The sequence below is a fragment of the Microtus pennsylvanicus genome, chromosome 12 (assembly GCF_037038515.1).
Source record: "Microtus pennsylvanicus isolate mMicPen1 chromosome 12, mMicPen1.hap1, whole genome shotgun sequence".
NCBI classification, from domain to species: Eukaryota; Metazoa; Chordata; class Mammalia; order Rodentia; family Cricetidae; genus Microtus; species Microtus pennsylvanicus.
This window is the reverse complement of record NC_134590.1, coordinates 64,400,603-64,413,192: the sequence shown is the minus strand read 5'-3', so window position 1 is coordinate 64,413,192 and position 12,590 is coordinate 64,400,603. Positions and strand designations below refer to the sequence as shown.

Genomic DNA, 12,590 nt, shown 5'->3' with positions numbered 1-12,590 from the left:
TGTATTAGTTAGGTTCTCTAAAGGAACAGAACTGATAGAATTAACTAATATGTGTCTATATACATATGTATATTATGTATCATGTTAATACATAATTGATTCTGTTAATTACTGATACATATTATATACATTAAAAGGAATTTGTGAGAGTGGCTTACAGGCTATGGTACAAGTAGGACCATAATGGTCTCTTGATGGAAAGGCCAATGATCTGGTAGTCGTTCAGTTCACAAGACTGGATGTCTCAACTGTTCAATCTGGTGCCAGAGTCCCAGGGAAGTCCTAGAGATACTGGTCTTCAGTCTTTGTTTGGAATTCAGAAAATGTAGGTTCTAACCCCGGCAAAGGAGTATCTCAGGGACAGGGTAGATGAAGTTGCCAAGGAGAGTGAGGGCAAGCAGGAGAACAGCCAAGGCTTCCTATTTCCATGTCCTTTTATGCAGGCCACCACCAGAAGACATGCCCAAATTTAATGTGATTCTTCCACTATGACTTAGTCAAGAAAAGTTCTTTACAGGTGTGCCCAGCTATTTGGGTTTAGTTAATTCCAGTTGTAGTTAAGCTGACAACCTAGATTGGCCAGAATTTTTTTTCTATTTTTTGTGTTTGTTGGAAGTTCTTTTTTTTTTTTTTTGGTTTTTCGAGACAGGGTTTCTCTGTGGCTTTGGATCCTGGAACTAGCTCTTGTAGACCAGGTTGGTCTCGAACTCACAGAGATCCGCCTGCCTCTGCCTCCCAAATGCTGGGATTAAAGGCGTGCGCCACCACCGCCTGGCCATGGAAGTTCTTTTTTAAAAAAAAAATTTTTTTTTTTATATCTTTGAATGTTTTGCCCTGCATGTGAGTCATAGAGATCTACCTGCCTCTGCCTCCTGAGTGCTGGAATTAAAGGTGTATACCTCCACTACCAGGCTGCTTCTGGGTTCTTTTGTTTGAGACAGGGTTTCTCTGTAGCTTGGGAGCCTGTCCTGGAACTTGCTTTGTTGACCAGGCTGGCCTCGAACTCACAGAGCTCTGCTCTGCCTGCCTCTGCCTCCCGAGTGCTGAGATAAAGGTGTGCGCCACCACTGTGTTTCCAGGCTAGGGAAAAGGGTCTCAGTAAATTGCTTTGCACAGCAAGCATGAGGACCTGAGGGTGATTCTTCAGTGCTCACATAAAAAGCCAGGCTTGCCCCCAAACCAGCACTGGGAAGTGGAGGCAGGAGGATTCCTGTGGCCAGCTAGTCTAGTTTAATAGATGAGCTCCAAGTTTACTGAAAAACTCCGTCTTAAAAAATAAGGCCAAGCCAACAAAACAGAAAAACAAAAGCTGGAGGGGCTCCAGTCCAGCACAGTTGGCAGAGGGCTTGCCTTGCACATTTAAGTTTCATTTAAATGCTTGTGACCAGCACCACTTGTCACCTGTGCTGTCTCCATTCTTTTTTAATTTGTAACACTACACAGTGTTTCCAGCAGAGGGCGCTTGGAGGCTAGAGACGAGATATGCGAAGTACAGGAAGTCCTTGAGCTGGTATGGCAACCTGAAATACTTGTTTTTTTACATTTGTTGGTTTAAATGTGTGAGGGCTCCTGTATATCATAGTGCTCATGAGAGGTCAGAAGACAGCTCACAGGAGTCAGTTCTCTCCTCCTCCTGTGTGACTGAGCTCCAGGGATTAAATTCAGGCCACCACGGAGTCCTCTCACTGACCCTCTCTACCCTTCTTATTGTTGTTGGCTTTGTTCTGCTGAGACAGGGTCCTTTTTATTTATTTATATTGGGTTTTTTTTTTCCAGATAGAATTTCACTGTGTTTAACAGTCTTGGTTGTAGTAATATGGGGCGGCGGCTGGGCTGCGTCCCCAAACACCCCAGCCGCCTGCCCGGCTCGGCTTCGGCTAGCTTATGCCCCAAATAATTACACGGACACTGTATTCTTTTAAACACTGCTCTGGCCCATTTCTAATCATCTGTGTAGCGCCCCTAGGTGCGCTTACCGGGAAGATTCTAGCCTAAGTCCATCCTGGGTCGGAGCTGGGGCATGGTGTGCGTCTTCCCTGGAGCAGGTAGCATGGCGTCTCTCTTGCGTCTGCTCCGGAGAGGAGAGCTGCGGAGTCTGACCTCACTTCCTCTTCCTCCCAGCCTTCCCTTCTGTTTACTCCACCCACCTAAGGGTGGGCCTATCAAATGGGCCTAGCAGTTTCTTTATTGCTTAAACAATGAAATCAACAGATTGATATGACACTCCCACATCACTTCCCCTTTTTCTGTTTAAACAAAAAAAGGAAGGCTTTAACCTTAACATAGCAAAATTACATATAACAGTTATCAAGTAAAAGTTACATCAGAAACATTTATACATATAACAAAATTGACCTTAAAATCCATACCAATGCAAATTATTCATACCTATATCATTTCCCCCTTTAAATGTAAAAGAACATTTATAAACTATATTTGGGAACATGGGCGCAGTTTTTTCTCTCCAAACTGCTTCCTGCTGAATGGGGGCGTCGTTAATCAGATTATTTAGGGTGTAACCTGTGTGCCAGGTTTATCTCAGTTGGCAGTTGAGCAAGGCAATTTTCTGAAGATGTTCACAGCAACCCTTCAGGAGGACGTGGTCCATCATACCAAATCGGAATAGAAGAAATCCATAGAGTCTCATCCTCTGTGAAAACAAAAGAAGACTCTCTCCAAAGCATCATATCCTTAGACCCAAATTCTGAAATCGTAATACCCTTATATCCATTCTGGTTTAGCTTGGCAGCCCATGTAATGAAATGTCTCTCTGTACTTAGCTCCTTCACAGTCAAAAATTTTAAAGAAAACACAATAATACAAAGAATCCAGACTCTCTGTGAATTTTTCATCTTTACGCGGCTTATTTTTACTCTATCACTTTACTTTATTCTGTCTCTTTAAAGACTTTACTTTTTTCTTTTTAAACCATTAACTTTATTCTCTATATTCTTTTTCTTCTCTCTCCCAAGCCTACGTACATTCATCCAACACTGTGATCTTTTATGTCTGAATTTGTTTTATTGTGAATCTGTAACATTTTTTACTATCCAGGAGCACTTTTGATTTGCGCCTTTAAATCACTAGGCGCTTAAGAATCTAAGCTGTGACATTCCTAAGTTAAGGTTTTGTTTTTTGAGCGCATATCTTTGACCTGGAATAACCCTGTAGACCAGGCTGTCTTTGAACTCTCAGAGATCCGCCTGTCTCTGCCTCTCAGGCATTGGGATTAAAGGTGTTTGCTACTACACCTTGAACTCACAGAGATCTGTTCGTCTCTGCCTTCTAGGCACTGGGATTAAAGGCGTGTGCTACCACACCTTGAAGTCACAGAGGTCTATCTCCCTCTGCCTCCCAAGTGTTGGGATTAAAGGTGTGTACTAAGACACACAACAACTCTCTTCCTTTTTTTGTTTTTTGCTTTAAGAACTTTAACTTTCAGCTTGCATATATTTTTAACACACAGTAAACCATTCAGAAATTTTCTCTGTCTTTGAATCTCTCTTTACTGTATATCTCTCTTTTTCTGACCACAAGAGCCTTTAATTTACCAAGCAATATCAGTAGGACTAAAGGCGTGGCTTTGCCAGCTAGATCCAGTCCATTCCTTAGCTTTTCAGCCTCTTGGCTGAGGTACTGGCTGTAGCCATGTTTATAGCATTTCAAGGTCCCTGCCAGCCAGCAAGCTACAACAGACAACACTCAAGTCCTCTCTCTGTAGCCGGCCCTCCTGCCTCAAACAGTCAGAGTTTGCCCTGGCAGGATGGCCCAGAAAGCTGGCATTTTAAACACGCAACTTTTTTCCTGCTACAGCTGAAAACCGAAAAGCATGCGTTCAGCTTTTCGTCACCACCGTTTAAGTGTTTCGTGGCAGAACCTCTTAATGAGCTGCAGGGATTTGCAGCTGAAGCGGAGTCAGGAAAATTTCAAAATGGAGGACGTACCATTTTGTGCTAGCTCTGTCACCAGGTAGGAGCGGCACTCAGCACTTTAATTCTGAGACTGAGCACACAGCACAGAAATTCTTTTCATCCAAGTAACATCCAAATCTGACACGCAGAGCACTGCTCAGTCTGAAAACACGTCCCTGTATGTCGGCAGGAATCCGCCATGCTCTTCCGCCTGCCTAAGCCTGATTCTGCCTTCTGCCCAGGAGCAGGCGGGGAGCTCTGAGTCATCGTCAAGGTCTCAGAGCACTCTCCTTCCGATCCCAAGCGGGAACACAAACATAAAGCCAGAGTTTGCACTGGCGGCACAGCCCCAGGAAGCCACGCTTTGAAATGACACAGCGTTTTTTCTGCTGCTGTTGCCGAATCAGGAAATCTCTCTACAGCACGCCACCAACAAACAGCAAAAATCTGTGTTAAACGCTCTCTTCCTTATTTTTAAGCCTTCTCAGGTTTTTTAAGTAGGTTTAGTTAGCCCCACGTCTGGGCGTCATTTGTAGTAATATGGGGCGGCGGCTGGGCTGCGTCCCCAAACACCCCAGCCGCCTGCCCGGCTCGGCTTCGGCTAGCTTATGCCCCAAATAATTACACGGACACTGTATTCTTTTAAACACTGCTCTGGCCCATTTCTAATCATCTGTGTAGCGCCCCTAGGTGCGCTTACCGGGAAGATTCTAGCCTAAGTCCATCCTGGGTCGGAGCTGGGGCATGGTGTGCGTCTTCCCTGGAGCAGGTAGCATGGCGTCTCTCTTGCATCTGCTCCGGAGAGGAGAGCTGCGGAGTCTGACCTCACTTCCTCTTCCTCCCAGCCTTCCCTTCTGTTTACTCCACCCACCTAAGGGTGGGCCTATCAAATGGGCCTAGCAGTTTCTTTATTGCTTAAACAATGAAATCAACAGATTGATATGACACTCCCACATCACTTGGTTGTCCTGTAACTTGCTTTGTAGATCAGGCTAGCCTCGAACCCAGGCTAGCCTCAAACCCACAGAGATCCACGTGCCTCTGCCTCCGAGTGCTGGGATTAAAGGCGTGCACCGTCACTGCCCGGCATCTGGTTTTATTTTTTTATTTTTTATTTTTATTGATTTTTATTGAGCTCTACAATTTTCACTGCTCATCTCCCTGTCTCTCCCTCCCCCTCGAGCCCTCCCCCAAGGTTCCCATGCTCCCAATTTACTCAGGAGATCTTGTCTACTTCCCATGTAGATTAGATCTCTGTAAGTCTTTCTTAGTGTCTGATTTTATTTTTAATGATGTTTGTGTGCATATGTCAGTGTGTAGACATGTGCAGGTGCCTGCAGAGGCCAGAGGAAAGGCATCAGATCCCTGCAATTGTCCTGGGACTCGAGTCCCAGGGGGTTGTGAGGAACTGAACTGGACCTGTGGAAGAGCAGTGGATGCTCTTAACTGCTGAGCCATCTCTTCAGTTCAGTTTCTGCCCTTTAAAAAAGGTCTCTCTTTGATGTCTTTAGATAGAAAGCAGAAGATGCGCCAAGCCTGGAAGTCCTGGCTGATATACATGGTTGCTCGTAGGACCAAACTTCACATGCAGACCACTGCTCTAGAATTCAGGCGGTGGAGCGTCTTACGGTGAGTGTGTGCAGCACCGCAGGTTGGCTGCCGTCGTTTCACCTCAGCACTGGGATGAGGCTTTAATTCACCCATCTCAGCACAGTGCTTAGAACACAGTGAATGCCTATAAATACCCCTTGATGACATCCAGCTGTAATATTGATTGTTCATATAAATATGATTAATTCTAATTAAGTACTTACAGTGTCCTGAGCCTGTGTTAACTTTGTGTACAGAATGTTTGGTGGTAGGGCTATGAGCAGGCTATTTTTGTCAGCTTGACCTAGTGTAGAGTTATCTGAAAGGAGGGACCCTCAGAGAGAAAATGCCTGTATAAGACTGGGCTGCAGGCAAGCATTTCCTTAATTAGTAATTGATTTGGGCCTAGTCCATTGTGGGTGGTGCCATCCTGGTGAGATGGTTCTAGCTTCTATAAGAAAGCCAGCTAAGGCCGGGCGGTGGTGGCGCACGCCTTTAATCCCAGCACTCGGGAGGCAGAGGCAAGCGGATCTCTGTGAGTTCTAGGCCAGCCTGGTCTACAAGAGCTAGTGCCAGGACAGGCTCCAAAGCTACAGAGAAACCCTGTCTCGAAAACCTAAAAAACAAACAAACAAAAAAAAACAAACAAAGCCAGCTAAGCAATGGGGAGCATGCTAGTAAGCAGGCACCCTCCATGACTTCTACATCAGCTCCTGCCTCCAGAGTCCAGCCCTGCTTGAGTTTCTGTCCTGACTTCTTTCAGTGATGAACAAAGCTCTTTCTTTTCCAAGTTGATTTTGGTCATGGTGTTTCATCACAGCAATAGAAACCCTGACTAGGACAGGGTGGTCCAGGGAAGTGAGCTTAGGGTCTATTTCATGGTTGACAAATACTCTACCACTAAGCCACGTCCATTCCCATTTTATTTTGAGTAGTCTGACCTTGGACTCTCTCTGTAGCCCAAGCTAGTTCTAGACCTTCCACCCTCCTGACTCAGCCCGAGAGTTGGGGTTATAGGTCTGCACCACTTTATGGGGCTATGTATGTGTTATAATGTAAAGTATTTCATTTACTCCTTGGCATAAAACATAAGTACATTAGTCTGTACATCATCATGTCCAGTAAGGCTCCGGAAAGTCAAGGACTTGTCTGAAGTTTTGTAAATTGAAAAAAACAAAACAAAAGAAAAACAAAACCAAGAAGAGGTCTCATGCTCTGCCGCTGCCACTGCTCTGCACTGCACACACAGGACAATCCACCCTGAGTCTCTTGACACGTGTAACAAAGCTGCTCCGTGACTGGTCCTGAATGGAGTGCTGTGAACACTCAGGAGAGGCAGGCATAGAGACCGCTTGCTAGCCTTCCCGCTGCACTCACACGGATCTGAGTCCTGGCCCAACATGTCACTGGTCATTTCACCTCTCCGTGATTCCTTGTTCTCTTCTGTGAAATGGGTTTATCACCAATTATCTTTCTAGATTATTGGGAATTCATACCTCTGAAGTAGTTAGCTGTATCCAGGACATCTTTGGACAGAAAGAACTTTTATTTATGTGTGTATGCATGTATATGATGTATGTACACGATTTCACATGTATACAAAGATTGGTTTCTTCCTCACTTTCTACCCTTGTATTTTTTTTTAAAGATTTATTTATTTATTATGTATACAACATTCTGCCTCCGTGTATGCCCACATGCCGGAAGAGGGTGCCAGATCTCATTACAGATGTTTGTGAGCCACCATATGGTTGCTGGGAATTGAACTCAGGACCTTTGGAAGAGCAGCCGGTGCTCTTAACCACTGAGCCATCTCTCCAGCCCCCTACCTTTGTATTTTTGAGACAGGTTTTCTTTGTGTAGCCCTGGCTGTCCTGGAACTCAGTATGTAGACTAGGCTGGTGTCAAACTCAGATCCACCTTCCTTTGCCTCCTTAACTGGGATTAAAGGCATGTGCCACCATTACCCTTTTTGTGTTGTTGTTTGTTTTTTTTTTTTGAGACAGGGTCTTAATATGTAGGCCCGATTAGCCTCAAACTCATAAAAATCCTCCTGCCTCTGCCTTCCAAGTTCACCACCACCACCACCATGCCAGGCTCTACTTTACTTTTTAAGAAAGGATCTTTCAGTGAACTCACTAATTCAGCTAAATTGGCTGGCCAACCACCAATCTTCCAGGGAGCCATCTTGACACTCTCCCTGTAGCATGGAGATTACAGATGCTTGTCACTGTACCTGGGTTTTTATGTAGGTGCTAGAGATCCAAACTCAGGTTCTCATGATTGCACAGCAAGCACCTTGCTATCAGAGCCATCTCAGCCTTAAAGTATGATTTAGGGCTGGGCAGTGGTGGCACATGCCTTTAATCCCAGCACTTCAGAGTCAGAGGCAGGCAGATCTCAAGGCCAGCCTGGTCTACAGAGTAAGTTACAGGACAGCCAGGGCTACACAGAGAAACCTTGTCTCCAAAATCCAAAAAGGGGGGAAAAAAAAAGAAGATGAAGAAGGAGGAAGAAAGAAAGAAAGAAAGAAAGAAAGAAAGAAAGAAAGAAAGAAAGAAAGAAAGAGACGACTAGGGCTAAGATAAAGATGTGGCTACAAGAGGTGGGAAGGGAGGAAGGAGACATCACGCAGGATTGGAAACCTGAAAACCACTTTTGTTTTTCCTTCAAGTTTTTTAATGAAATCTGAGTTTTAATAGTAGGCACAACCATTTTTGAAGACTAAATTGTATAGGTAAGGTCTAGAGCGCGCCAAAGGGTTAGGGCTGTTGCCTAGTTGTATAGGTGAGATCTAGAACACAAAGGGTTGGTGCTGTTGCCTAGTTGTGTAGGTGAGATCTAGAACACAAAGGGTTAGGGCGGTTGTCTAGTTGTATAGGTGAGATCTAGAACACAAAGGGTTGGTGCTGTTGCCTAGTTGTGTAGGTGAGATCTAGAACACAAAGGGTTAGGGCGGTTGTCTAGTTGTATAGGTGAGATCTAGAACACAAAGGGTTGGTGCTGTTGCCTAGTTGTGTAGGTGAGATCTAGAACACAAAGGGTTAGGGCTGTTGCCTAGTTGTGTAGGTGAGATCTAGAACACAAAGGGTTGGTGCTGTTGTCTAGTTGTATAGGTGAGGAGATCTAGAACACAAAGGGTTAGGGCTGTTGTCTAGTTGTGTAGGTGAGATCTAGAACACAAAGGGTTGGTGCTGTTGCCTAGTTGTGTAGGTAAGATCTAGAGGCACCAAATGGTTGCAGCTGTTGCTCAGTTGTGTAGATGAGATTTAGAGAGTGCCAAATGGTTAGGGCTGTTGCCTAGTTGTGTAGGTAAGATCTAGAGAGCGCTGATGGAGATTGGTCTTCTGTCTATGTGTTAATTTCATTGGTTAATAAAGAAACTGCCTTGGCCTTTAATAGGACAGAAAATTAGGTAGGCGGAGTAGACTGAACAGAATGCTGGGAGAAAGAAGCCGAGTCAGGCAGACGATATAGCTCTCCTCTCCAAGATGAACACAGGTTAAGATCCTTTCCGGTAAGCCACCACCTCGTGATGCTACACAGATTATTAGAAATGGGTTAATCAAGATGTGAGAGTTAGCCAGTAAGAGGCTAGAGCTAATGGGCCTAGCAGTGTTTAAAAGAATCCAGTTTCCGTGTAATTATTTCGGGGGGTAAAGCTAGCCAGTGGCGGGATGCAGCCTGCCACTCCACACTACAGAGCACCAGATGGTTGCAGCTGTTGCTCAGTTGGTTGGTAGCTTGCCTGGCACACACAGCCCTGAGTTCATCTTCAGTACTGTAAACAAACAAGTGAGTGGGTGATAATTTATAGTACTTAAGACTGGCTCTGATGTTAGTTTCTGTTCAACTTTTTAACATTATGTTATTTAATATGTGAGAAAAGGATGATGCCTGTGAAGGTCAGAGAAAACTTATACAAGTCAGTTCTCTCCTACCATGGTGGGTCCCTGTAGCATAATTAATAAAAACTCAGAGACAGAAATTAGGGTTCAGTTTGAAGGTCAGAAAAGCAAAACAGCCAGCCACTGGCTCTTAGCTCTACCTCAGTCTGAAATGGCGATCCTGCCTCCAGGAATCTCAGGATGAGACTGAGCCAAGAGCTGTCTCCTCCTGCCTTATATTCTTCTCTAGTGCTGGGATTAAAGAGTGCAACACTACAGCCTGGTTTCTATGGCAACTACTGTGGCTACTGGGATTAAAGGTGTGTGTCACCACTGTAAGGCTGACCAGTGTGGCTGTTTTACTCTCTGAACTTCAGGCAAGCTTTATTTATTAAAATACAAATGAAAGCCGGGCGGTGGTGGCGCACGCCTTTAATCCCAGCACTTGGGAGGCAGAGGCAGGCGGATCTCTGTGAGTTCGAGACCAGCCTGGTCTACAAGAGCTAGTTCCAGGACAGGCTCCAAAACCACAGAGAAACCCTGTCTCGAAAAACCAAAAAAAAAATAAATAAATAAATAAAATACAAATGAAATATCACTACAGGTCCCTGGGATTGAACTCAGGTTATCAGACTTGGTGGCAAGCACCTTTTCTCCATAAACCACCTCTTCATTCCCTGGACTACTCTTGATTTTTGTTTTTCTTTGCAGTAGTGGGTCTAGCAGGCATCAGTTAAAGATGGTACTGTGAGGGAGAGACTTGGGCTGAACAGAAGCACAGCCCTAATGGTCCTTGTCTTTTCTGTGTCTCCCCCCTCCCCCCACTAACTCCTTTGGTTTGCTCTTTCAGTTTCTGGTGGAGCAAGTGGAGGTGGCAACTAGCACAAGCCCAAGCGGACCGTGCTCTCCACACAGCAGTTGTGAAGCATAGAGCCCAGAGTCTCCAGCTGCAGGTCTGTCTGGCACACTCAAGCGTTGGTAATTAACTATGTAATTAACAGGAAGGCTTCTCACTGCTGCTGCTTGTTGGGAGTGCATCTGGGGAGATGGGGTGGGAGAGCAGTGCAGAAGGCAGGGCTGTGCCAGACAGGCGCTGCTCTAGGAGTGTGTACCTGCTCTCTAAAATTTCCATGCAGAGCCGGGCGATGGTGGCGCAAGCCTTTAATCCCAGCACTCAGGAGGCAGAGGCAGGCGGATCTCTGGGAGTTCGAGACCAGCCTGGTCTACAGAGCTAGTTCCAGGACAGACTCCAAAGCCACAGAGAAACCCTGTCTTGAAAAACAACAACAAAAATTTCCATGCAGAGCCGAGGTCACAAAGTTGATTAGAAACTGTTTAAAATATGTTCTTATCTGCTCATTGTTGTTTTTCTACAGCAAATGAGAAAATAATGCAGGTAGAAACAAAGACTGAAAAGAAAACAACCTTTCTGCTTTGCCCTTACAAGGTGTTTGGTTTCTAGTTTTTGAATCAGAGTCTCACGTGGTCTAGGCTGGCCTTGAACTTGCTATGTAGTAGTGGATGATCTTTGAATTCTCTTGCCTCCAAGTGGCAGGACTGTGCTCACTGACTGAAAACCACCACTCCGTGCATGAATATATGTTAATAAAACCCACCTGGCCTCTGAGGTTACCCGCACAGACATATGCCTATAAGCATAAAATGAAATCAACTGTCTTACAAACTGAAAAAATGATTTAGTGGCTAAGAGCACATACTCTCTTGTAGAGGACCTGAATTTGGCTTCCAGAAACCACATTAGGCAGCTCACAACCACCTATAACTCCAACTCCAGGGGATATGATGCCTTCTGGCCTTTTCAGGTACCTGAACTCAGGTATATACACCTACCTGCACACAGACACACACATACACATAAATCCCAGCCCTCAGGAGTCAGAGGCAGGTGAACTTCTGTGAGTTTGAGGCCAGCCTGAACTACAGAGTGAGTTCTAGGACAGCCAGCACTGCACAGAGAAATCCTGTCTCAAAAACACAAAACAAAACAACAATGCTGGGCAGTGGTGGCACACACACGCCTTTAATTTCAGCACTTGGGAAGCAGAGGCAGGCGGATCTCTGTAAGTTCAAGGCCAGCCTGGTCTAAGAGTTAGTTCCAGGAAAGGCTTCAAAGTTCAAAGCCACAGAGAAACCCTGTCTCGAAAAAACAAAACATAAAAACCCAACAACAACAACAAAAAGATGAAGAAGAAAGAAAGAAAATTTCAAGTGAGATTTTTGGCAAGATGGTAGTTGGAGTGTGTGTTTGTATGTGTTTATGATTTATTTATTTTATTTTACATGTGTAAATTTCTCCCTGAATGTATTTATGTCAGTGCACCATGTGTGTGTCTGGTGCCAACAGAGGGCAGAAGAGAGTATCACCTGGAACTAGAGTTACAGATGGATGTTATGTGGGTCCTGGGAATCAAACCTGAGTCCTCTGAAAGAGCAGCTATCTCTCCAGACTCAGGTTCTGGCTGTTTTGAAAGTGACTAATAGGATTTGCTCATGGGGAGATTAAGTCAGGGAAGGAATCCTGTGGTGACTACTGGTTTTGGTTGAGCACCTGCAACAGTGGAGTTGCCCTTTACTGACATGGGACTTCTGAAGGAGAAGCAGCCTGTGGGGAAGGATTGGAGGAAGCTGTGCTCTTCACTCGGAATGCTGAGCCTGGTACTCCCTGAGTCTCCACAGAGAGGTACAGATGCTTCTGTAACACCTGAAATACCGGGGAAGGGTCCCGGTAGGACCCTACCCTTGGGAGTCCTTGAATGAAGATGGGATTTGCAGCTGAGGGAGGAGTAAGCAGTGAAGGGGAGTGACAGGAGAGGCTGTGGGACAGGCACTGCGAAGTCGGCAGCAGGAACACTGAGGACCTGAAGGGATCCAGCAGAGAAGGTGTCTGCCATGCCAGATGCCATTCTGCCAGGTCAGGCAGGGTGAGGACAGACTTGACCTTTGGGCTGAGCCACGTAGAAATGGTTGATAGACTTGATAAGCAGTTTCTGTGAGCACAAGGGAGTGCTTTCAAGAAAGCCTGCTAGGGAGAAGTTACAAAATGGTGAGCTCGTGTCAGCCGCAGGGCTCAGGGTGCTAAAGGGTTGTGTCTGCAAATACCGAATTGCAGAAAGAAGGGGGGCAATATGTACACTTCACCCAGTTAATCCTATTTTCCATGGGGTTTTGTGTTTTGTTTTCT

At 45.4% G+C, this 12,590-nt stretch overlaps 1 protein-coding gene across 5 annotated transcripts in view; it reads left to right on the top strand.

The window, feature by feature from the left end:
* Positions 1-12,590, top strand: part of Sfi1 (SFI1 centrin binding protein) — a 67,355-nt gene that overhangs the window by 18,442 nt on the left and 36,323 nt on the right. For all 5 annotated transcript variants that reach the window (XM_075944035.1, XM_075944036.1, XM_075944033.1 and 2 more), the window contains 2 exons: positions 5,423-5,540; positions 10,239-10,341. In XM_075944035.1, the coding sequence (XP_075800150.1) occupies positions 5,423-5,540; positions 10,239-10,341 (221 nt within the window). The remainder of the gene's footprint in view (positions 1-5,422; positions 5,541-10,238; positions 10,342-12,590) is intronic.